Source organism: Budorcas taxicolor, chromosome 19 (genome assembly GCF_023091745.1).
Source record: "Budorcas taxicolor isolate Tak-1 chromosome 19, Takin1.1, whole genome shotgun sequence".
Classification (NCBI taxonomy): Eukaryota; Metazoa; Chordata; class Mammalia; order Artiodactyla; family Bovidae; genus Budorcas; species Budorcas taxicolor.
The window spans coordinates 44126283-44151252 of NC_068928.1; the positions used below are offsets into that span (position 1 = coordinate 44126283).

Sequence of the window (24970 nt, forward strand, 5' to 3'; positions counted from 1 at the left end):
CATTAATCTGGAGACAGGGATGAGTTTGCTATCGATTCTTTGGCCACTTTTTTTTTATTATTACATCTTGTCCTGTGGTTCTTCTCACCCTTCTCTGCCTTTGTGTTTGTCTCTTTAAATGTTGAAGCTCCCAGAAGCCTGGTGCTATTCTGTATCTCATTTTGGAGAAAGAAAGTTGGAGGGGGGGGTGGCGCCTAGATGCAGGTGAGGACCTGAGTTGCTAGTGTGGAAATAGAACGGCTATGTATACATTGCTCACAGAAATCAGGTTTGGCCTTTTCATGCCATCCTGTTAAATTTCACAATTAATCTTGGTTCAGAAGATGTAAAAGAAATTTATTAATAACAAACAGCAAAGAGATGGGGCTGGTGTGTGATGTGTCTTGATCTGCCCTTCAGGGCCTTGATGTGCCCTCCAGAGACCCATGCAGGCTGACAGCCCAGCAGATACAGACAGAACAATGAGGTAGCAAGCTGGTGCCACCTGCAAGTGGGAGAGCGTGTGTGCGTGCCACCGCCCTCTGCAGACCTAGCTCCAGAGGGCTCAGGGGAGGTGGGAGTATGCCTGTCCAGTCTGCTCAAGTCACTCACTGGCCCTGCTGCCCACCTCGTAGTTGCCTGAAGGGGGCGCACTTGCCACCCACTCCCAAGGAAAACGCCTTTGCTCTAATGAACCAGGGCTCCAGTTCCTCCTCTCTGCCTGGAGCCCAGACAGTAGCTTCTTTCCAGGCCTCATGTGTACATCTCTTTTCCTACAACTCAGGGGCATGCCTCGTCCCCCACTGCCTTTCCCGCAACACTGCCACTTGAGCAGGGAGCTCCCCCGCCCCTTTCTCAGACCTCTGAGAGCCTCATGTGCTATTCACTCAAAGACCGACACACCAGGTCGTGACGCCCTTGTCACCGTCTGCCCAGGACCTCGCATCCAACAATATGGCCTTCCCCTCCCATTTCAACAACTTGATGTGACATCTGGACATCCCATCGCTGCCAGGCCAAGCCCCAACGTTACATCTCCCTGCCTCCAGGTCTCTGTTCCGGCTTCTAGGATGTCAGCTGAGAGAGGAACCCAGGCCACCTGAGTCCAGAGCCAGGACAGCGAGGTGCTGCTTGACACAAGCCCCTTGGTGGCTCCCCCACACGGGCACTGTTCACACCTCCTTCCCCTCCCTTCACTTGCATTGATTCAGCAGCTTAAAGAGAGCTCCCTTCTGTTCTCTGGCTACATCTTGCGGTCTACAGCCATTGCCTCCGTGCCCGAACCTCCTGCCCCGTCCAAACCTCCGCGGTGGCTCTACCCAAAGCACTCCACTAGGATCGTCCCTTCCAAGGTCACCTCGGAGAACCTGATAACGACCAAAATTGGCATCCTTTTCCTTTTCCCCACCTTGTTGGAAACTGGCTCCCCTGCTCCCGCTGACCTCAGGGTCCCCTGCCTTCCCCCAGCCTCTGCCCTCTCTACCACGGGCACTGGTTCCCTCAGCAGCCCCAGCCCCCAGCCCTCACTGCCTCTCCAGATGTGAGTCTGGGCCCTTGTTCTCACCTCCCAACTCTGGTTCTTTCAGTGAATTGGTAGCTCCACCCCTGACTCCCTTCTGGGTTCCAGTCTTCACCCATGCTGGGTGAGAAGGCAGGAGATTTAGCTACACTCAACACAAGTCCCTTTACTACCCTGGGTCTTGGTTTCCTCATCTTTAAGTGGGATTCTTGTGAGATGATTTCAGGGGTCCTTCCTCCAATAATAAAAAAAACCGCCACCTCCTGTGAATCCCTTGTATGCCTCCTGTCCTACTTGCCTCAAAGGGACTCACCTAGAACTCAGTCCCTGCCCGCCCCATCTTACATCTCTCCCACTTCCTCTAGCAGCCCCAGGCCCTCCTGTTCTCTCTCCCTGTTGACCCTCCTCCCCTTAACCCACCTTGCCTCCCTGTCTTCTCCGCCACCTGCTGCCAGACCACCCGGGGCCATCCAGACCCCGTGTGCCCGCTCTTAGGCCCTGACCTGACCCTTGACAACAGCCAGAATGCTCTTCAAGGCACAGCCTCCATATTCTCCATGAATCCTGTAGACTTCAAGCCACGCAGGCCTGAGTTCAAATCCAGGTCCTGCCACTCTGTGACCCTGGGCGCACTCCTGAAAGTCAGCTTTCTAAATCTAAAGAATGGAAGTAAGAGTCGCTGCCACCTTACTAGGGAGTCAGAATGAAGTCTTGGTCTTCCCCTGGTGGCTCAGTGGTAAAGACTCCACCTGGGAAGACCCCACATTCCTCGGAGCAACTAAGCCCGTGGGCCACAACTGTTGAGCACATGCTCTATCGCCTGGGAGCTGCAACCACTGAGCCCATGTGTCACAACAACCGAAACCCGCGTGCCCTATAGTCTGTGCTGCAACAGAAGCCACCGCAACGAAAAGACTGCACACCACAACCAGAGAGTAGCCCCCGCTCGCTGCAACTAGAGAAAGCCCACGCAGCAACAAAGACCCAAGCTCAGTCAAAAATAAATATTAATAAACAAATATATTTTTAAAGAATTAAATACGTTGGTGAGGTGCGTGGTACATTGTAAAGTGAAAGTGAAAGTGAAAGTGAAGTCGCTCAGTCGTGTCTGACTCTGGGACCCCATGGACTGTAGCCTACCAGGCTCCTCCGTCCGTGGGATTTTCCAGGCAAGAGTACTGGAGTAGGTTGCCATTTTCTTCTCCAGGAGATCTTCCCAACCCAGGGATCAAACGCAGGTCTCCCGCATTGCAGGCAGACGCTTTACCATCTGAGCCACCAGGGAAGACTCATTGTAAACACTCAACAAACTATTATTTCAACCCCCACCAACACACACACACCTGCAAGTCCTCTCTTCTAGAAATTTCAGTGGAGCTGATTTTCACTCATTTCCCTCGTTAATGGCTTGCTGACCCAGAGCCCCATCTCCAGTGTAAATTTGTGGATGAAGCCGCTAAAGGATTGTACGAGACACTCCATCCCTGAGCTCCCCAACTTTCCAACAGCTGGTTCTCCGCAACTCCAGGAGGATCCCTTGCATTGGGCAGATGTGGCGGTGGAGCACTGTGCTTTTGGGCCTTTGGGTGCACGATCGCGATGCATGACTCCAATGCAAGAGACACCGGTTTAATCCCCGGGCCAGGAAGATCCCACATGCCTCAGAGCAGCTGTCCATGGGCCACAACTACTGAGCCTGTGCTCTAGAGCCCAGGAGCCGCAACTACTGAAACCCGAGTACCCGAGGGCCTGTGCTTCACAAGAGAAGCCACCACAATGAGAAGTCGCAGCACCACAACTAGCGAGTAGCTCCCGCTCACAGCAACTAGAGGAAAGCCCACGCAGCAGCCCAAGACTCAGAGCAGCCATAAATAAATAAATAAGTGAATGAAAAGGAGGAGGCCATCCAGACAGCTAGGAGGGCTGAGACTGAGGCTTCCCTCCAAGAGATACTCGAATGACAATAGCAGTCCTCTCCTGGTTGCAAAGGACGGTGATGAGACGTGGGAGGCGGCAGAAGGAACTCCTTGTTCTAGTCCTGCGGGCATTTCCCTACTCCCCAAGCTCTCAGTATCATGTCATCAGTCTGGGTAGAGGGGACACTGAGGCCCCCAAGCCATAAAGGAGTCCCTTGGGTTTTGGACAACAGCCAGGAGCTAGTTTCTTCCTTGGCACTGTAAGGGCGACATGAACACTGAGAGCTCAGGGTGAGTGAACCCTTCTGTCACCAGGCACTGTTCTGAGCTCCAGAGGCTCATCCACACAGTTATCCCTCTGCAGCACTGTTGGGGAGCACTTTTGAAGCCCCATTTCCCAGGTGAAGAAACGGAGGCTCAGAGAGATTGGGGGATTTGCTCAAGGTCACACAGCTGTTAACCAGGATTGGGACCCCAGTGGGTTTCCTAGAGCCCTTTCCCACCGCGCACCCTGCCTCCTTGCCTGGCACAGCCTCTGCTGCAGGCCTCTCAGACTAGGCGGGGGTCTGGGGGGCCTCTGTCAGCAGGATCCCTGCCCACTGAGCCACCCCAGGATCAGAGCAGCAGACTCCCTGCACCTGCTGCTGGGTGGGACTAGGTCTTCGCCTCACATCAGCCCAGCTTGGCCCCTGTGCAGAAAAATTTGAAGGAAAAATTGGCTGAAGGGCAGGAAGAACTGCACAGAGGAAGGAGGCCTCAGCCTCCTGACAGTCAGGGGTTCCTGAGGGAAGGCTCTGGGGGGGACCAGAGCCTAAGAGCTCCCCCAGAGGGTGGCCCAAGGGTGGTGTCAAGACGACAATGGCCACCAACCTCTGGTTTCTTCTGAGCGGGAGAAACAAGCGATGGGCAGAGGGTCCAAAGGAGCCGCCACAGCTGTGAGGTTGTGGGGGGCACTCCTCTAGGAAAACTAACCTCTCTTTGAGGGGGAGGCACAGGCCCTGCCCTCAGGGCCCCCAGTCTAAGGTGAGAACCTGTCCTTGGCGATAATCCCCACCACCCCCCTCCTTTCCCAGTCTGAGGAAAGGCCGCTTGCAGCCCCTGACCTCAGCAGGGAAGTTGGGTGAGGGATCTGAAACAAGCCTTCTGATTGGGCAAGGTGTGCAGCTGGCATCAGAGCTAACCCTGAGGACAAGATTCAGGGAGGGGCCTCAGGGCAGGGAGCGGGATATGATCAAGGGAAGGTCAAGATGTCCAGCTGGGAACCCAGGGAGATAAGGGGCTATTGGAGGCCAACAGGCCATACACTTGAGCACCAGTGGAGCTGGTCCAGAAAGCTACCAGAGGCGTGTCATTCAGGGTCAGCAAGTTCTCCCCAACAAGCAGCCCCAGGAACCACGGCCACAGAGTCAGGAATGTGCCTCAGCTTGGGGGTCAGGGCCACAGACTGGGGTCTCTGTGTGGTCTTGGGCATGTTGGGGAGGGGGATCCAGACTGTGAAATGACAAACCCCACCCCTCCTGGGAGGCCCTGTAGCATGGTGAGGATAGGGTACTACAGGCTCACCTCGGTGAGTGGGGGGGAAGGGTGGGCCAGATGGAGTAGATGGGCCAGTCCCTTCCAAGTCCCAGACCGAAGGCAGAGGTGAGAATACGGGGAGGAGGGTGACCTTGGAGAATGGGATAAGCCCCTCACCACCCAGCTGTTTGGGAAACTCTCGCAGCTTCTTGGAGCCTTAGTTTCCCTACCTGTAAAGTGAGAAGCATGGTCTCCCCGTCCTGGATAATTGTAGGTTTCCAGGGAATATCACACAGTAGGTCCTAATTCCCCAGAGCCCATACATCCTGGAGGAGGTTTCCAAGATGTCTCCAGGATGAAGGATCAATCAACTCAGGCTTGCTGCGCATCTGGGTCTGGAATAGCAGGTGGCTGGATAGGGGGAAGGGGAGTCGCCCTGTTCCCAGCATTGATGTCAGAGCCTCCTGGGAAATCGCCTTCTCACTTCTCCTGGGCCTAAAATAGAGCTGGGGGGGGGGGGGGGTGCTGTCACAAGCTAAAGGCAGCACCCTCCCTGACAGAGGCCCTGGGTCCCCAGGGAAGCAGAGGACCCAGCAAGGGGCTCCCTGTGTCCACTCCTGTTCCTTCCTCAGTGACCTGTGGTTGTCCATTGTGGGTGCAAGGATGCTCTGGGCTGGGGCTCAAAGTCAAGGCAAGGCCTCACCAGCGGACCTCATGTGTTACCTCACCTTATCCCATCTTTGGCTCCTGGGACCCTGTAGCAGGGGTCAGACATCCCGAGCCCCAGTGGGAACCCATCTTGCTTGGGAATCTGGGAGCTGAGCTGAGGGCCCAGCTGGGGAGGTAGGCACAGAGGCCAGATGGTCTGTAGCCAGGGCAACCTAGTCTGGCAGAGAGGGGAGGCTGTGGGCTCCAGAGATATCTTCTGCTCCTCAAAGATGTGGACTGCCAAAAGGGAGGGACAGAAATGGGACACGCTACCCTCATGTAAATTACCTGGCTAGTTTATGTATTTGGGGGAAGGGGAAAATATCAGGGCACCCTGTGTGAGGCACTCAGCCCAGAGAGGGGAAGCCAACCTCCTCGGAGGTCGGCAGCAAAGCCAGAAGACCCCGGGGTATCATCCACCCAGAGAAGGAAACTGCTGGATAGAAAGGGGTCTGGTTTGAGAGGACCCCGAGTGCCCTGCTCGGCCGCGGGAGATCGCAAAGGCCCGAGGCGGCTGTGGGCCACAAGAGCTCTGCCCCTCACTCCTGCCCCTGGCTCCCCAGCCTTCGGTGAGCGGCGCTTGGGGCTGGTTCCAAGGAAGCCCCCTCCTGGGTTTGAAGCCGGAGCGGGGAGCACCGAGGCACGGCAGCCGTGGATCTGCCCCTGAAGGGCCATCTCCGGCTCAGAGCCCGGGGGTCCCTCTGTACCCCGCCTCCCGCCCTCTACGAACCGACGGGTCCTCGCAGCTCCCCAAGCAAGGGCGGCTGAGGAGGGGACCGCGAGGTGGACACCGGCGCGCCCCGCCCTGCACCTGCCGAGGGGGCGAGGAGGGGCGGGAAGGCCGGTCCCGGGCGGGCGGCGCCTCTTTTGTCCTCGCGCCGCGGCGGCCCCGGCCCTGCCCGGCTGGGGGGGGGGGGGGTCCGCGGGGGGCGGGGGCGGGCCCTCGGCTCACGTGCTCGCCGCTCGGCTCTTAACCCGGCCCGCCGCCCCGCCGGGATGGCCGCGGCCGGAGCGCGCTGAGCCGGGCGCCCTCCCCGCCGCCTCCCGCCGGCCCGCGCCCCCCGCCCGGCCGCCCGGCGCCCCCGCCCGCGCCGCCCGCCCTCCGCTCCTGCCGCCCGCCCGCGCCGCGCGCCGCCGCAGCCCCCGGACCCCGAGGATTATGAGCGAGCCATGAGGCGGCTGCGGCGCGGGGCGTTCGCGGCGCTGCTGCTGCTGCTGCTGCCGCTGCTCCCCTCGCCCGGTGAGTGGCCCCCGCCCGGCCCGGCCCCGGCGCCCCCTCCCTGCCCCCGCCCCGGGTTTTGCGGCAGTTTCTGCTGCAGCCACCTTTTCTGCAGTGCTCGGGGTGGCAGCCGGTCCAGAGCGCGGGGGGCGGGGGGCAGGGGAGGAGGGGGGGTGCAGGCACCCACCTGTCCCCATCTGGCCCCCACCGCGGCCAGCCCCCTGTCGCCGGCCGTGGAGTCTGCAGGTCTCTGCGGCTTTGCGGGGAGATGGGGTGGGGGTGGGGGGGCAGTCGTGACGGCCGGGCTGGAGTGCAGCAGCTCCTGGCCCTTCTCCCCTTCTGCAGGGCAGCAGGTCCTCCCACCCAGAACGCCCCCACCCCCGGGCTCCAAGGGCCTCAGCAGAGTGGGGGAGGGGCGTGCCGTACCCACCCCGTGCCCTGGTCTCTTGCCCCACCGGTGGGCATCCGTCTGCAGCCATGGCCTTCTCTCCCCAGGTGTGGGGACCGGGGGTCCTGCTGGAGCTCTGCGCTGGAGGGTCTCTCCACACTTGGGGGGCCCGGAAGCCCCGGAGGTCACAGAGCCCAGCCGTCTGGTGGGGGAGAGCTCCGGGGGAGAGGTCCGAAAGCAGCAGTTGGATACCAGGGTCCGCCAGGAGCCTCCGGGTGGCCCGGTGAGTGGGGGGGACGGTGAGGCCAGGGGGCTGAAGCAGGCCTTAGAGCCCAGGGGCGACCACCGGGCAGCCTGGGCTTGGGCGCCTCCCCTTCCGTGCAATGGGCTACCCAGAGGGTGCTGGAACCCACTAGTGGGAGCACCTGACTGCCCCTCTCCAGGCCCCCTCCCATCAGGGTGGGGATTCCCTGCCTTCAGAGGACCCAGAAGGCCCAGGGCTCAGTCCAGCCTTGGTCAGCCTTCCACCGGCCCCCTCTCCTGTCCAAATAAGCGATCCTACACCACATGGAGCTTGGGGAGGGCAGTGAGAGGCAGGAGGAAGCAGCTAAGAACCAGGTCAGAGGTTAGGGCTCCTGGGTTTCTGCCACAGCCACTCTCAATGGGCTTTTGGAGGGACCAACTTAGTGCTTGCTTCTGCCTCAGTTTCCCCCTGTGCAATGAGAGAACCGCTGTTCTCCTCCCCTTTCTTGCTGTGGGTGGGGCCTTGGGAAAAGGTTCGAGTCCCCAGGCTCACTCACAAATGCCAACTCCACTCACCCCCTGTCCCTTTCAGCTGCCAGGCCCCTCCTGCCTCCCTGAGGAAGGTTAGAAATGAAGGAGATTAATTGCAATTAATAATTAATTAATATCATGTGAATAATAATCACCCAGATGGAATATTCATTCAGCACGCCTCGGCTCTCCAGGAGCTCGAAGCTGAAAGTTAGCCAGGCCAACGGGGGCGGCGAGGGCGGGATGGCGAGGCCTGGCAGAAACAGGAGGAGTAGAGAGACTCAGAGGAAGGGTACCACCAAGGTCTGGGAAGTTTTGGCAGCTGGGAGTGGTGGGAGGTGAATCGAGCTGGGCAGAGAGAGGAAGGAGGGAAACGGAGGCTAGCATTATGGACATCTGTCAGACTGGCATCTGGCCCTGCCTAATGTACTTGGTTAAAAGCCCTTAGGGGGGGTGGAGGGGGCTGTGGGGGTGCAGGGGGAGCTAGTCGGGAAATGGAATGTAGCAGGAAGGCAGCATGCATAATAGATGGACCATCACTCAGGGCAGTGCCTGAGAGAGCAGGGGAGGGGGTGTTTAATGGTCCTGAGCAGGGAGGCCTGGGAGAGGGGCAGAGGGGAGGGGGAGAGGAAGGTGGGCTAGAAGGGAGGGTAAGGGGATAGAGGCTGCCCAGGCTCCCTGGCAGGTGGTAGATGGGCAGTAGGGATGGTCCCAGGGCCAGGGATGGGGTCATCCTGGCTGGGTTTTGTCCTCAGTCCGACTTTCTCCCCTGGTGCCTCCCTGCCTGTGAACCATGGCTGGGAGCTGACTTCTCTTGCAGGCTTCTGGGTTTCCTGATTGGTATCCTAGGGGATGTCCAGATTGTAGGAGGGGCTGTCACCACAGTGGGATCAGAGGACAGGGATGAGGGAAAGCTGGGGGGCCAGGGAGGAATGAAAAGCGGGTGCTCCTTCAGCTTAGGGCTCCCTGAAGACAGAGTCCCAGGCAGGATTCTGAGGTATGGTGGTGCCTGTGATGGAGGGGAGACCCGGATGGGTGCGACTAGACTGGATGGGATACACAGAGGATGGGGGAATCTCTTTGGGTGTTGCTCTGCTGGGTAAATGGCTGGCATGTGTGGGTGACCAAGTCTGAATAAGCCAAACAGGGTGTCTGGAGGGCAGGAGTGGAGGGTTCTGTGGATCTGTGGGTCACAGTCACCTCCAGTGGGGATCTCTCTCCCTTCCCTTGGACCTCACCTCAGCCTCCCCAGGAGACTGACTTATTGTCCTGCCGTGTGTGTATTTGTTTCCCCCGAGGTGGACTTCTCACAGCTCTGTAAGGCAGGCAGGTAACTTTTGTTTACCCATTTTGCAGATGCGCAAACAGGTTCAGAGATGTTAAGATGTTAACTTGCCCAAAGTCAATGAGATCTTTAAATATATCTATATATCGATATATCTATATATCGATACATAGATCTGGCTACACCAGGTCTTAGTTGCAGCGTGAGAACTCTTAGAGTCGGCATGTGGGATCCAGTTCCCTGACCAGGGATCGAACCCAGAGCTTTAGGAGCACAGAGTCTTGGCCACTGGACACCAGGGAAGTCCCAATGAGACCTTTATCAGTGGAGTGATTTTCTCCAAGACCAGGGCTCTTCCCATGGTGCCGTTCTGGACTCTCTGGATTTAGGCACAGGCGGCACTTTCCAACCCTACCCAGCACAAGGTGGAGGAGGATCAAGGGAGACAAGATGAGATGTCTGGAATATTCCCTCCTCACTGGAATGCCTCCCGCTCCTGCTGGGCATTTCTCCCTGGAGCACTTTTGGCCTCAGAACCTCAGGGGCTCTTGGTGGAACCTGCGCAGCCCTGAGCCCAGTGTCCCAAAGGAGGTGCCCCCCAACCCCCGCCACTGTGTGGTTTTGTCCAAAGTTCTTGCACCCATTTGGGACCTCAAGCCAAGCAAGTTGTTGGGGCGGCAGCAAGGTCTTCATCTGCTATGGGTCACATGGTGAGTTGCTGGCTGGCAGGGTGGGATAGGGGGATCTGGGGTGCTCACCTGCTCCAGCCTTGGGCTGGCCACTGCACCTTTCTGAGCCCTAGCTTCTGGATCCCTCAAATCAAGATGATAACATTCATCTCAGACCCACCCACTGCCAGGAGGTGGTGATGGGGAAAGACTCCTGACTTTTGTGAGCGGGGACCAGGGAGAGGGAAGCTGGCCAGGAAGGAATTAGAAGCATGGGGAATTAAAGCTTAAATTTACTGGGCCCTTGATGGGATAGACACTGTTCTGCCTTTGTGTCTGATTAATTTATGACATCCTCAACTCAGTTCCAGGAGGTGAGGATATTATTATTCCCATTTCACAGATGAGGAAATAGGCACAGAGAGGTGAAGTACTTCAGGTCACACAGCACTTAAGTAGCATGTCCAGATTGATTTTCAGGGCAGCCCTCTTAGCCAGTGCATGCTGGCCTCTCGCTCAGGGGTACAGCAAAGAGGGGGCCAGGGGCCTCTGCCCTCTTTGCCACAGCTCTCTTCAACACCTCACTTCTGTCCGGTTTGCAAGCAGGCTGGGCCTAGGGCCAAGAGGTGGGGGAGCTTCTGGAAGGGCAGAAACTTGTGATCAGCGGGAGGCTGCAGCTGGAAGTGAGGTGGAAGAGTGAGCTGGGCCACAGTGTATAGTCGAGCTGGTTGTTCACTGCACAGGGGTACCTGGGTCAGTGGGCTGAATGAATTGGAGGCTGTATGTGTTCTGAAGGGATCAAGCTGCTATGTGGGCTGTGCCTCCCCCTGGAAAAACCCAGCCTCCTTCAGAATAAAATGGAGGGCAGGATGTGCGTTACTGAACAGAGGGGTGAAGGGTCCCAGGGCTGTGAGTCAGCTGGAGGAGGGGACCTCAGTCACTGGGTTGTGCTCCTGTGAGGGCTGTCCCGACCATCAGTTGCCACCTGGAAGCCCTTGACCAAGGGTGTGTGCCGCAGTGTTCATGCTGTCTTGCTGCAGAGGGTTGGGGGGCAATTAGGCAAGCCTTAGTTCCCCTGCCCTTGCAAGATGGCAGTCACGGGCAGGGAGCCACAGGATCTGTGCCTGGAGCCCTAGAACCCGCCCTGAGCCAAGGCTGTGCTGTGGTTTCTGTGGCCAAGGTCACAGCTCTGCCCTGGGGTCAGAGGCAGGAGGGGGTTCCTGGAGGAGGCTGGTGGCTGGAAGCCAGGGCTAGGATCTGCGCTGAGTCCAGCTTGCTCCAGGGAGGGCCATGAACCAGCCCTGCCTTGAGGTTGGGCAGAGAGAATACATTCAGGAAGCTCAGTTTCCATTTGAAAGGCTATGCCTGTGGCTTGAGGCAGGACAGCTTCTGTGAGTCCTGGCTCCCCTGCTTCTGACTGAGTGACCTGGGCAAGCCTTCTGAACCCTAACTTCCCCACCCATGAGATGGGGTAACTGGTCCCTACTTTGCCAGACTGCTGGGAGGATTAGAGGAGATGATGGGCGTCAGGTGTCCTGCCTGGGATCCGGCAAGAGCAGATGTTCAACATCTGTCAGGCCTGCCCTCCCTCCCGGGCCTGTGGCAGGAGCGCTGGGTGCCAGAAACAGGAGCTAGGGCGTTTAGGGTTACCTGTCAGACTCCGGGCAGGTTTGCAGCAGCGGCGGGGGCCGGGGCCGGGGGGGGGGGGGGGGCAACATGGCAGGCGTCTTGAGTCCTCTCCAGTCAGACTAGCCTGTGGACTTGGCCTCACCTAAGTGCCCCTCCTGATTGCCTAGAGGGACCCAGCTGCCCAGACTCTGTCCCCAGAGAGACTAATGACCCTGTAAGGAAGTGACTCTGTCTTTATGCATTTAGGTCAAATTCCCTTATCAGAAATTGTCCCAACTGTGCTTACTCCCCGGGACTCCCATGGTCCTGCTGAAAAGTGGAGCCTCATTGCGTCTTGAGGGACCAGGGCAGGGAACGGCGAGGGGGATTTCTCCCAGGTCGGGGCTCCTGCCTCTCTGGCTCCTCCCCATCTGCCACCACCAGCCCACGTGGTTTATCCAACTCCTCAAAGCTCAGTTCCGCTGGAACATTTACACTTCTTTCTTCATTTATTGTTACTAACCCTTGTGAGATGGCTCAGATGGTAAAGAATCCACCTGTAATGCGGGAGACCTGGGTTCTATCCCTGGATTGGGAAGATCCTCTGGAGAAGGGAACAGCTACTTACTCCAGTATTCTTGCCTGGAGAATCCCATGGACAGAGGAGCCTGGAGGGCTGCAGTTTATGGAGTCGCAAAGAGTCGGACATGATTGAGCGACTAAGCACAACCTTTGTGAGAATAACCTGTTAAAGAGGGCTTTCCTTTAGTCCTCATGACAACATCATTTTACCAGTGGGGAGACTGAGGCTCAGAGAGGGTAAGCAGCTCACTTATTCTTTCTGATTCCTTTCCTACAACATAAGTGTAGGGGATCCTGCGCAGGAAAAAGGGCGGGTGCAGCTGGAGCCCCAGGGGCCTACACACCACCCCTGTGAAAAGTTGAATCAGTGACCAAAGAAATCAGTGTGCCCGAAGGTCCAGGAATAGAGGGGAGCCAGAGCCCTGTCAGGAAGATCCACTGGGCAAGGGATAGGCTACCTACTCCAGTATTCTTGGGCTTCCCTTGTGGCTCAGCTGGTAAAGAAATCACCTGCAATGTGGGAGACCTGGGTTCAATCCCGGGGTTGGGAAGATCCCCTGGAGAAGGGAAAGGCTACCCACGCCAGTGTTCTGGCCTGGAGAATTCCATGGACTGTATAGTCCATGGGGTCACAAAGAGTCAGACACGACTGAGCCACTTTCACTCCACTTCAGAGCCCTGTCGGGTGGGTGGGTGGAGGCTTGTGGTCACAGACAAGGATGAGGAAGAGAAGGTCCTGGAAGAGATGGAGGTTCAGAGGGAGGGGTTCAGGTTGCTGTGTGAGTAGTGCCTGGATGTTTGAATTTTGGGGCATTCGGGAACCAGAAAGGCCTTTAACCTCCTCCTCCCCAGGACTTTCCAAGACTCCTCCCCAAGACTCTACACCTCCCCATAGGTGTAGAGAGGAGCCCTGGCACCTGTATTATCATTCTAGAACTCCAGCAGGGTCTTTACCTCCTGACCTCTGCATCCTATCTGGTGGTGGGCAAGCAGATGCCTGGAGAGTGGACCAGCTGGCGACAGGGAAACCTCGGGGTGGGCAAGGTCACCGCAGCCGGGTGGTCACAGCGCCCGTGAGCGACAGGAACGCCAGCCGGAGGGCGAGCCTTGACCCAGCGCCTCCCCAGTGTGGCCCTGGGCCAGTCACCTCCAAGTATCCCTCCCTGGCACTTATAAAATGAGCACCAGACGGCCTGGGCGGGTTGAGATCAAATGAGCCTGAGCACGTGGGAGCCAGTGGCCGAGGAGCAAGAGGCAAGCTCAGGGCACGGGGTGGAGGCCCGGTCGGCTGTCACCAGCAGCTGGGTGCAGGGGAGGACGGCAGTCAGGGACACTAGGGGCTCCCAAGGGAGGGACTGAGGGATCACAGGAGAGGTCAGGGTCGGGCCGGGCTGGGGCAGGAGCCCAGCCACGTTAGGAGCAATTGGGTTAATAGAACATGAGCTGAAATCTTAACTGGGGGTGGGAGGGCGGTTAGGACTCTGGTGCCAGCTGAAGCCCCCTTCCAGCCACCTGGGGTACAGAGGTCCTGGGGACTGAGGTGGGTTTGCCTGATCTTTCCCTTGCTGCAAACGAGGGGTGTCCCCATCGTGTCCCCCACATCGGGCCAGGTCAGGCAGACCTGCACAGCTATGCACTTTCCATCCCCTTTCTCCTGGGCCTGCCTCCCAGCCCCCACAGCAGCCCCTGCACTGCCCCAGGTCTGAGCCCTGTGTCCTGCTGGGACACAGACACAAGCTGCTGGGGAGGCGCCCAGTCCCGTTAGGCCCTGCCAGGTAGGGAGGGGGCCAAGGCCTGGGCAGGCTGCAGGAGGGCTGGGGACAGAGGGGACCTGGGGTCTGCTCCCTCGCTGATCTGGCTTTCTCCACAGGGGGTGGTCAGCTTGGTCCTCACAGAGAGCGGGGAGCCTGGTGGGTTAGCTCAGCGACTTCCTTAGTGGGGGAGATTCTGCAAGCACCAGGGTCGCCCCTTCCAGAATCCTCTGAGCCCAGACAGCCTCTGCCACACAAGCCAACCTCACAGGCTTGCATCTAGGCTCCTGTTACCATTTTCAGAGGAAAAAGTCTGAACTCAGAGAAGTTGCTGGATTATCCCTGAGGCCACCAGCTTCCGAGAGTGGAATCAAGGCAAGGGGCCTGGACAGGTTGCTCGCCTGGGTGGCCAGCATAGGGGCAGGAACAAAGGCTTGTCCCTGGGCCAGAATAAACGAGTAGAAACAGACCTAAAGGCAGGAGAGAAAAGAGGTGGTCCAGACAGGGATGGGGGGGGAAGGCAGAGAGAGTCTAAGTCCCCCAACGGCAGAGGGAGGGCAGGGATGTGCCAGACCAAGGAGGTAGGGTACTGGGGACAGAGCTGGTCGGGGCCCAGAGGCAGGGGGAAAGCAGAGATGATCCAGGGCAAGGTGGGGAGAAGGAAGCAGTGACTCCTTGTCCTTGACTTTCTATTTCAAGTCTAATCGATGCTCTAGGGGCTCAGGATGAGGCTTGGAGCGTCAGTCAACCTGGGATGGGGTGAGTCCGTGTCCTTGGGACTCAGAGGGGTGCCGACCCAGGCTCTGGCCCTTCTGCACTCTCACCCTGATTCCCAGGGCCTCTCATGGACACTGGGCCACTTCCACCTTACCTCACCTTCCAGGTAAAAAGGCCTCAGAAGCTGATTCCTGAGGCTTGAGTCCCAGCTCTACCACTTCTTAGTCTTGTGGCCATGGGCAAGTTAGTTAGCCTCTCTGTGCCTCAGTTTCCCCACGTGTCAGATGAGGATAACAGTAGCATCTATTCCATTGGATTGTTTGTTGAGAAGATCGAATATGATGATACTTAAAGTAGTTTAGGCTTCCCAGGTGGTGAAGGGGTAAAGAATCCATCTGCCAATCCAGGAGATGCAGGGGGCACAGGTTTGATCCCTGGGTTGGGGAGATCCCTTGGAGGAGGAAATGACGACTCTCTCCAGTGTTCTTGCCTGGAAAATTCCATGAACAGGAGACTGGCGGGCTACAGTCTATGGGGCTGCAAAGAGCTGGACAGCACTTAACGACTGAGCATGCACATGTGAAGTATTTAGAACAGTGCCTGGCACCTACTAAGGGCGCATGAAGAGAAGAAGTCTAGGCAGTTGACCAGGAAGCCGCCTCGCTTTCGTGACACTGGGGCTCCCGTCCTTCTTGTAACCTACTCCCCCCACAAAAAAAGACAGCCAACAAACTTCCTCACATCTGTACAGCTTGGTGGTGGGCCCCTCATTTGGGGATCTGGATTTTAGCCTTCTTGAATGGACGGGCGTGAGAAGGCTCCAGCCTCGGGTAGGCCCTTCTCCTGCTTCCAGATTTCTTGTAGACCTAAGGCTTGCTGTGGGCATGGGAGCTGAGAAGGCTGACTCCCACTCAGCCCAGACTCTCCTGCCCCTTCTTATCTCAGGGTCGCTTTCCTTCCAGGCTCACTAGCTTCGGCTCTGGAGCACTGCCCCCGCCCCAGCCCCCACAGTAGCTGGGCACCCAGGCCTGGGAGGGCAGCCATCTTGCTCAGGCCTGGTATGTTGCCATGACAACCTGGAGCCGCCCAGCCCCACTGCAAAGGCCCCTCTGAAAAATTTATCGGGAAAACTTCCGTGTTTAAAAATTAACCATGGGATTGAAATATTAAAGATGAACTGCTTTGGGCAAGGCAGAGGGCAATGGACTTGAGGGTAGAGGAGCCAAGTTCTTTCCTCCTGACAGACTGGTATTTGCCCATCACCCCAGCTTCCAGGGGCCCTTCGATCAATTCTAACCCTGTCTGGAGCGTACAAGGCCTCCTCCATAAATTGAGGCTGCGGCCAATGTAGGGAGGGGGACATAGGGAGGAAGTGAGGGACCTGCTTCAGTGGGGCCTGGGGGTCACACTGCACCCCATCTCCTGTTTGCCTCTTTCCCATGATACTTCTAGGGGCCTCCCTTTAGTCCACTTGGGGGTGGCCCTGCCAACAGCAGGGAGGGTCTGGTGTGAGGCAGTGGGCAGGCTAAGCTGCCTTGTTCCTTCCCTGCTGCTCCTGTAGACTGGCCCCAGGGAGGCACCGACACCAGAGAGCATGGGCTGGCACCCAGAGAGCAGGGAGATCAGTGCCTAAGGATGCCCACGCCTGCCCCTCCACCTCACGAAAGGACAGGGTCTTGGAGGAAGATGAGCTTGGAGGAAAGCATCTTCCCTCCAAATCAGTGGTCCCCACAGCTGCCGGGGCTGGGCCATCCCCTCCGCAGGGCTGCTGCCTGTACCCCGGTTTCCCTGGCCCCCCAGATCCCGCCTCCAGGCCTCCCCAGGTCGACTCCCCTTCTGCCTTCCCTCCTTTCCCCTAGCCTGTCCATCTGGCCCAGGTGAGCTTCGTCATCCCAGCCTTCAACTCCAACTTCACTCTGGATCTGGAGTTGAACCAGTGAGTGTGGCCTGGAGTCCAGGGGCTGAGCACTCCGCGGGTGGGCAAGGCATGCCTGGGCTGGGGGCTGGGCTGGGGCAGGGGGCCTGGATCTGAGCGGGGTTGGGTCCCAAGCAGGACCCAGCCCCACCTTGACCCCCTCCTTCCTCCTGCCCACTCTGTCTGTTCCAGTCACCTTCTCTCTTCACAATACGTGGAGCGCCACTTCAGCCGGGAGGGGCCGACCCAGCACAGCACTGTGAGTGCCTTTGGAAGGGGCCAGGGAGGTGGAATGACGGGTAAGGTGGTCGGTGGAGGTGGGCTTGGGGGTATACTCTGCACTGAGGATTGGCCTGGCCCCTCCAGGATCAGAGTCCGGGCGGCCTGTCAAATGGTGTGGAGCTCTGAGCTCCCCTTGCCCAACTCCAGGGGACAGACCCCCCAGCCAGCCTATCTGCCAGCCTGGAGACATTTCAAGACCCCCCAATGCTCCATGGCCAGAATCTTGTTCAGCACCAAGGCCCCAGGAATTCCTGGCTCCCTGGGACCCCAGGGTCCCAGGCCCGAAGGCCCAGGGGTGTGAGCAAAGATGAATGAGTGTCTATAAATAGCCTCGGCCCTTCCCCCCCAGCTTGTTCAGTAACTGGAGCACGAGTAATTCTGCAGGAAGCAGAGGCGAGGGGGTGTCAGTCCCCTCTGACCCGTGAGCCGGGCCAGGAGGAAACGCGCTGCTCATTTCCTCAGCTGCAGACCACGTGACCAGGGTTGGTCCACGGAGGCTGAGGCATCTGTGAACACACTATGTGTGAAATGGTGTGTGTGTGTTGGGGGTGAGCCCATAGCTCTCATCTGATTAAGCAAGTGGATCCATGGTAAGCACTTAGAACACTGCCTGGCACACAGTAGGTGCTATGTGAATGTCATTTAGTCTTCTCAAAGAAGTCTGTGACCCCTGTACCAGCCCCAGTTCATGGTTAAGAGGCACTGATGTGCTCCAGGGTCCTCATGTTGTAGATGAGGTAAGGGAGGCCCAGAGAGGGCTAGGAACTTGCCCAGGGTGAAACAGCCAATTAGGAGCACAGCCAGAGCAGAGCCGGGCTCCAGGTCCCCAGATTTCCAGCCACCTGCACACCACATGGGGCAGCTTCAGTGGCCCTCACGCATCCTCCTGCCTTCATGCTGGGAAGGGATCACGTACCTCACGCTCTCTGCTCCTCTAGGGTGCTGGAGACCACTGCTACTACCAGGGGAAGCTCCGAGGGAACCCCCACTCCCTTGCTGCCCTCTCCACCTGCCAGGGGCTGCAGTGAGTGTGGGGAGGGGCTGGGTGGTGGGAGGAGCCTCCAGGCCTGGGGACAGTGGGGATGGTGGGGAGCTGCGTTTCTCTCACTGCAGTGGGGTCTTCTCTGACGGGAACTTCACCTACATCGTGGAGCCCCGAGAGATGGCCGGGCCTCGGGAAAATGCCCAGGTGAGCCCCCCCACACTCATCATCCCAGTGGCTGTCATCTCAGTGGCTGCGACTGCCTCCTCCCCCCTCACCCCCCTCCACCTTGGTAACCTCAGCCTCACTGCCCTCTGCAGCGACCCCAGCTCTGGTTCCCTCCTCCTGTGCCCCCCAGCTCCAATGTCCCCTCTGTCCTCCAAGTAACCTCCCACCAGGCTCCAGTGTCCTTTGCCCCTATCTCTCAGGGCACCCCCAGGTCTTGACCCTGGAATCTGAGCATCTGGGAGACCAGATTTGACATGGGAGCTCTGGCCAGTGCTGGGTCACCCTGGGGTGGGGTGAGGGGAAGGGCTGGAGATGTCCCCCCATAATGGGGCTCAGAGCAGACCTGGCCAGCCCCCCCAAGAACTCATTTCCCTCATTGCAGGGACCCCTTCCCCACCTCATTTACCGGACCCCTCTCCTCCCAGCCCCCTTCGGATGCAGGGAGCCAGGTAAGGGAGGGAAAGTGGGGCTAGGGAGGGGGCCGGCTGTGCCCCCCTCACCGGCACCCTCCCTCCAGGCTGCCTGTTTGCTGCCCCGGACCATCCTGCTCCTCCAAACAGGCCGAGGCTGAGAAGGAAAAGGCAGGTACGGGGGCCCGTACAGACCTCCCACTGCAGAGACCTCGGGCAGTGGTCCAGACAGGACACCCCCATCTGTAGCTGGAGCAAAGGAGGGCTCTGACTGATGTGGTTGGAGGTCAGAGAACATCTCTGGGAGGAAGCCCCCCACCAACTCCCTAAGGCTAATGTCTACACACATCCCCGCCCTGGGCAAACCGAGGCTGCCTGCCTCATACCAAGGCTGGATGGGACCCCCGCCAGTGGGGAGCTGGTACTGTTCCTGGCTGGAGCCCAGCCCCTCTCGAGTTTGTCTGCGGCTTGACCAGACGTGGAGGGAACTGATTCCAAGTGCCCACCCACGCCCTAGGTCCGCCGGGGCCACCCTACAGTGCACAGTGAGACCAAGTATGTGGAGCTGATTGTGATCAATGACCACCAGCTGGTACGTTCCCAGGTGGGGGGGGGGTGACTTTGGGAGGAGGGACTGGAAGCAGCCTGGCCCTCTGCCCACTCTCTTCTCTCCCAGTTCGGGCAGATGCGGCAGTCAGTGGTCCTCACCAGCAACTTTGCCAAGTCCGTGGTGAACCTGGCAGATGTGGTGAGCAGCCCTCCCTGCCCTCCCCTCTCCTCCCACGCCCCCCACTAATGCACATGTCCTTGGGGTGAGTGCTCGACGGCATAGGCAGCCTCTGACCCCCACTTCCTGCATGGACAGATTGACCTCCAGCCCCCTCCTCATCTTCTCCCTTCCTGGCATAGATGTACAAGGAGCAGCTCAATACCCGCATCGTGCTGGTTGCCATGGAAACGTGGGCAGATGGGGACAAGATCCAGGTGCAGGATGACCTCCTGGAGACCCTGGCCAGGCTCATGGTCTACAGGCGGGAGGGTCTGCCTGAGGCCAGTGATGCCACCCACCTCTTCTCGTGAGTCCCCCACTCCATGGACCCTGCCAGCCTCTGTTGCTCATTGCAGATCAGAGTTACTGAACATGGCTCTGGGCCAGGTGCTCTTGCAGGGCAAGGGGACTGGGATCCCCTTGTACCTGCCCTTGCAACAGTGGCGGGTCATCTTCCCCTGCCTCTTAGGGGGAGGCCCCTTTTCCCTACCCTGGTGACCTTCCTCTGCCCATCACCTCCCCTTCACCCTGCTCCCCCTTTCAAATGGTCCCAGCATCCCTTTCTCAGGGACCCAATCCCCTGGTACAGGAGAAAAATCTGATAAAAGGTCCTTGCAATTAGAGATGACCTATTAGAAATCCTTCATTTGGCTTATGGGCAAATGAACCCAAAAGGGGAAAGGGGCTTGCCTGAGTCACACAGGCTGACATGGAGGGCGCTGCTCATCCCCTCCCCATGGAGGGCTCTGGTATGGGGGCTCACCTGTCTCCCCTCACAGCCCAAGCTAGCCACCAGGGAGAACAGGCTAGCCAGTTCTCCCGGCAACCTTCTCTCTTCCAGGGGCAGAACTTTCCAGAGCACCAGCAGCGGGGCTGCCTATGTGGGGGGCATCTGCTCGCTGTCTAGAGGAGGGGGCGTGAACGAGGTAAGCTGGGTGGGGTCGTGGCTGGGGTGGGGGGTTGGAGGGAGGGGGCTGCGAAGGGCGTGAACATTGTGCCTTTTGGAGGGATGTAGACATCTTTGGGTTCGATCTTCTTCACCCCAAGTATGACAACATGGGGGCCATGGCGGTGACTTTGGCCCAGACGCTGGGGCAGAACCTGGGCATGATGTGGAATAAACACCGGAGCTCGGCAGGTATCAGTGAAGACCCCCACCCCTAGCCCAGACCCACATTCTAGAAGTGAAGAGGGTGTCCACACGAGGGGGACTGTCTTTCACCCTCCCTGACATTCACCTGGCTCAACTTGCAGGGGACTGCAAATGTCCGGACAACTGGCTGGGTTGCATCATGGAGGACACTGGGTGAGTTCTTGGGCAAAGGGAGCCGCAGGGTGAGCACTGGGTGACATTCTGGACCTGGCTGCCTCAAGAGACCCCGCTCTCGGGACCACTCAGAATTCCAAGAAACGCAGTTGTCTGTGGACATACATTCCCTAGCCGGACGCGAGTTGTCCAGGCTGCAACGCGCACAGTCGCCACTGGGCGCCGCCAAAGCCTCGCTTGGAGGCCCCTCCCCTCCTCGGCTCACAAAACCTCCCTCGGACTCTCTCGGAGTCCTGAGGTTTTGGGGAGTCAACTGGAGCGGCATCCCCCGCCCACTGCCCTTTGATGGGCAAGCGGGAGGATTTTCGTGCCGTGTCCAGGCACTTCAGCCTGGACAGGATCTTCAGCCTCCTCGAGACAGAGACCGAGTCCTCCGGTGCACCCCATCCCAATCTTGAGAAGGGGCGAGAGGGTGAGCCGGCGGGCACTCAGCAGCACGGTCCCCTCACCCCTGCCCAGGTTCTATCTGCCCCGCAAGTTCTCGCGCTGCAGCATCGACGAGTACAACCAGTTCCTTCAGGAGGGCGGCGGGAGCTGCCTCTTCAACAAGCCCCTCAAGGTATAATATCAGCCACAGGGCGAGGAACGTGGGAGCGGGGCTTAGGCAGGGTCCCGGCCAGACTCGCGACACGACACCCCTTCCCCGCAGCTCCTGGACCCGCCTGAGTGCGGGAACGGCTTCGTGGAGGCGGGGGAGGAGTGCGACTGCGGCTCGGTGCAGGTGCGAGACGGGTGCGGGCGCCAGGTGGGAGGCAGGGGACGCGGGAGTGGGTGCGAGGGAGGGTCTGGCTGGGGAGGGTCAGGGCGCTCCTTCTCTGTGTCCCTCAGGAGTGCAGCCGCGCGGGAGGGAACTGTTGCAAGAAATGCACTCTGACTCACGACGCCATGTGTAGCGACGGTCTCTGCTGTCGCCGCTGCAAGGTGAGTGGTACCCGCCGCAGGGGCGGGGAGGAGGCGGGGCCGGGAGGTACTGGGCTGAGAACGAGTAGAGGGTGGGACTTAGGGAGGTGGGGCCGTAGGGGCGGCGGGGCTTAACGCGAAGAGAGCGCCAATGGGAAAGGAGAGGGGCGGAATGTGCGGCACTCTACGTTCTATTGAAGGCGGGGCTACGGGGAGTGGGACGGAGCACCTGATGATAAATGGTGGGGTGGGCGGAACCGTGAGCGGACCTGGGGACGGTGCGAGTGGGCAGGAAGAGGTCCGGGGCGGAGCCGAGGAGAGGGTGGGGCCGAGGAGGCGGGAAGGCGCGGAAGTGCGTGGTTCTTGCTTGAACCCCGCAATGCATGCCTTCTCTAGTACGAGCCGCGGGGTGTGTCCTGTCGAGAGGCTGTGAACGAGTGCGACATCGCGGAGACCTGCACCGGGGACTCGAGCCAGGTCTGCCCGTCCCAGCTGCCCTGCGGATCCCCGAGCAAGGCGGCCACTATCTCTCTCCCCACCCTTCCTCTCGGCTGCTGGCGTCGCCACCGCTGATCAGGCTGTTTCTCATCTGAGATAGCAGTTTTTCATGCCTCCTGGCTTTGCTCTTCCAATCATTCGACCAGTATTTATAGTCTGGCTAGGTGCCTGGTGTGTACTAGGGATAACAGTGGATAATATTATTTAATGTCTAAATCCTTATTACATGCCAGTCATCGAGTACTCTCAGTCCTGTGAAGTAGGTGCAGAAAACTGATGGAGACTGGAGAGGCTTTGGGACCTGCTAAGCCATGTGATCTGAGTTCTCTGCTCTGTCTTTGACATGGAGGGACCCTGGGGCCAGAGCCCCCACCTGGCAGGCCTTTATTCTTCCCTGGAGCCGAACATAGCTCCCAGTCCTAGGGCAGCTCTATTCAGTCCAGTGCCTCTCTCCACAGTGTCCACCTAACCTGCACAAGCTAGATGGTTACTACTGTGATCACGAACAGGTATGAACGGATGGAGGCTCCGCCTCGTCTGGGTCTCTGGCTCAGTCCTGTCCTGGGTCTCTGTCTTGTCCTCAGTGTCTCTGTCTCTTGTTTCCTGATTGTCCCTTAGGGCCGCTGCTATGGAGGTCGCTGCAAAACCCGGGACCGGCAGTGCCAGGCCCTTTGGGGCCACGGTGAGTCTTTGGTTGGAGATGGGAGAAGGCATCTGGAAGACGAATTGAGAAGCTGGAGAGGGGGCAGGCTCTGGCTGAAACCCCCCCAAAAGATATGCAGCTCCCCAGGATCTCAGTGACTCAGCTGGACTTGGAGTCAGGCCATTGTTCGAGAAGCAGGCCTGAGGTCCCAGGTGGGTTCTGGAGTGGGTAGGGTGACGCTGGCCTCTTCTCCCTACAGCGGCTGCTGATCGCTTCTGCTATGAGAAGCTGAATGTGGAGGGGACAGAACGTGGCAACTGTGGGCGCAAGGGGTCAGGCTGGGTCCAGTGCAATAAACAGTGAGTTGTCAAAGCTTCTGGTTGGGCCATCCCAGTTTGGGGGCTGGGGCTCTGGGGCTGGGCAGGGTTTTTTCAGAGATAGGGCAAGCTATTGAGTCCTAATGGGAGACTGAAAAATCGGGGGATGGGGAGAGGGCAGACAGGAGGTCTGTAGTTGGGTCTGAGTCAGACTTGGGTCCCACTGTCTCCACACAAACAGGGATGTGCTGTGTGGCTTCCTCCTCTGTGTCAACATCTCTGGAGCTCCTCGGCTGGGGGATCTAGGGGGAGACATCAGCAGCGTCACTTTCTACCACCAGGGCAAGGAGCTGGACTGCAGGTGTGGCTGGGACCATGGCTGGGGAAGGGGAGGTTGCAGCTGTGTGGGGGGTGGAGGGCAAGGGCAGAGGTTGGCTGTGCCGTCTCCCCAGGGGTGGTCATGTGCAGCTGGCTGATGGCTCGGACTTGAGCTACGTGGAGGACGGCACAGCCTGCGGGCCCAACATGTTGTGCCTGGACCATCGCTGCCTGCCAGCCTCTGCCTTCAACTTCAGCACCTGCCCGGGCAGTGGCGAGCGCCGGATCTGCTCCCACCACGGGGTGGGTGTCTGGAGGCCAGGGATCACGGGAGGGGCTTATAAGAGGGGACTGGGCCCTGCTCACCTGTACCGGCCCCACCCCACCTCTAGGTCTGCAGCAACGAAGGGAAGTGCATCTGCCAGCCAGACTGGACAGGCAAAGACTGCAGTATCCACAACCCCCTGCCCACGTCTCCGCCCACGGGGGAGACAGAGAGATATAAGGGTGAGGCTGGAACTGGCCAGGGTGGGGCTCTGTCTTTCCCGTTCTCCATGCCTGCCCCCGCCAACCCCACCCTGCTCTCCTCCCCAGGTCCCAGCGGCACCAACATCATCATAGGCTCCATCGCCGGGGCTGTTCTGGTTGCAGCCATCGTCCTGGGCGGCACGGGCTGGGGATTTAAGTAAGACACGAATACGCCCCCACACCCTCTGCATCCCCCAGGGTTATCAGAACCCCAGGCTGAGGCTGGATCTGAGGGGACCTCCCTGAGAGGTTAGCTAAACCAGAGCTCACACATCACCAGCCAAGCCAGCCCACAGGGTCCTGTTTTTACATTTAAAAAGATCAGTTACTCAGACTTTTAAAACCCAGGGATTTTGTTAAGAATCCAGATTTCCAGCTTCTTTTGAAAAATGAGAAGATTGGGTCCCCCTGTTCTTCAGTGCCTCCCAGCTTGGCCACAGAGCGGAGCTGAGCAGGGGCTGCCTGAGTCCCCAGTCCCTAATGGCTGTTTTGTGGCACCCATATTGGAGGCCCTCAAGCTGGTGTAACCCCTCACTGTATAGACGACAGACAGAGGCCCAGGGTCAGGGGGTGAGTTAGTTGCAGTCAGGACTCAAATGCAGGACTCCACTTTGGTAGGTTTTCCTGGACCTCCCCTTCTTTTGTTTCCTCTGACCCTGAGACAAACATCCCTGGGCTTGTCATTAGCATCTAGGGACAAAGGAATGTCTAGCATCTCTGGGGCAAGGTGTCTCCTGGGAGCCGGAGGCCCCTCCCTGGGAGAAGGGGAGGGTCACAGAAGTCTTTTCCTTTCTCTGCCTCGCCTCGCTTTGGCTCCTGAAGAAACATCCGCCGAGGAAGGTACGACCCGACCCAGCAGGGGGCAGTGTGACGCCGGCCACGTTCTCCCTCCCGCTGTCCTTGTCTCCTCCATCTCATTCGTCACCTCGCATTCTGTTGATGGGGAGCTGGGGCCTGTTCCCCCACCCTTGCGGTCACGGCTGTCACTCCCGGGGTGGGAGAACCCCGCTCCAGGAAGAGAGTCCTCAACGTGCCCCGTGCCCCCTTCTCCAGCCCACTCACCCCCTCAGCCCTTGGTCCTTTCACTCCTGCCCTTCCAATGGTCAGCCCACCTCTGGCCCCGTGGACCTGTAGCTGTGCGCGCGCCCCCACTCCTCCCCAGGGAAGGGAGCCTACCTCTGCGTCCCATCCGTTTTGTCTTTCATGTCACCACTGTCTGACCTC

The 24970-nt window shown here is 58.9% G+C and overlaps 1 protein-coding gene across 1 annotated transcript; it reads left to right on the forward strand.

The window, feature by feature from the left end:
* The first annotated feature begins 6807 nt into the window (after nucleotides 1-6807).
* On the forward strand, nucleotides 6808-24617 carry ADAM11 (ADAM metallopeptidase domain 11). The gene is made up of 26 exons (XM_052657232.1): nucleotides 6808-6877; nucleotides 7352-7527; nucleotides 16489-16565; nucleotides 16737-16803; nucleotides 17765-17850; nucleotides 17940-18015; nucleotides 18419-18485; nucleotides 18554-18621; nucleotides 18964-19038; nucleotides 19123-19194; nucleotides 19356-19522; nucleotides 20057-20141; nucleotides 20263-20353; nucleotides 20470-20521; nucleotides 21002-21101; nucleotides 21192-21263; nucleotides 21371-21463; nucleotides 21839-21919; nucleotides 22399-22449; nucleotides 22559-22622; nucleotides 22843-22942; nucleotides 23142-23261; nucleotides 23353-23521; nucleotides 23611-23725; nucleotides 23813-23903; nucleotides 24569-24617. Exons 1-26 carry the CDS (start codon nucleotides 6808-6810, stop codon nucleotides 24615-24617), a joined length of 2334 nt encoding a protein of 777 aa, XP_052513192.1.
* Nucleotides 24618-24970: the final 353 nt, after the last annotated feature.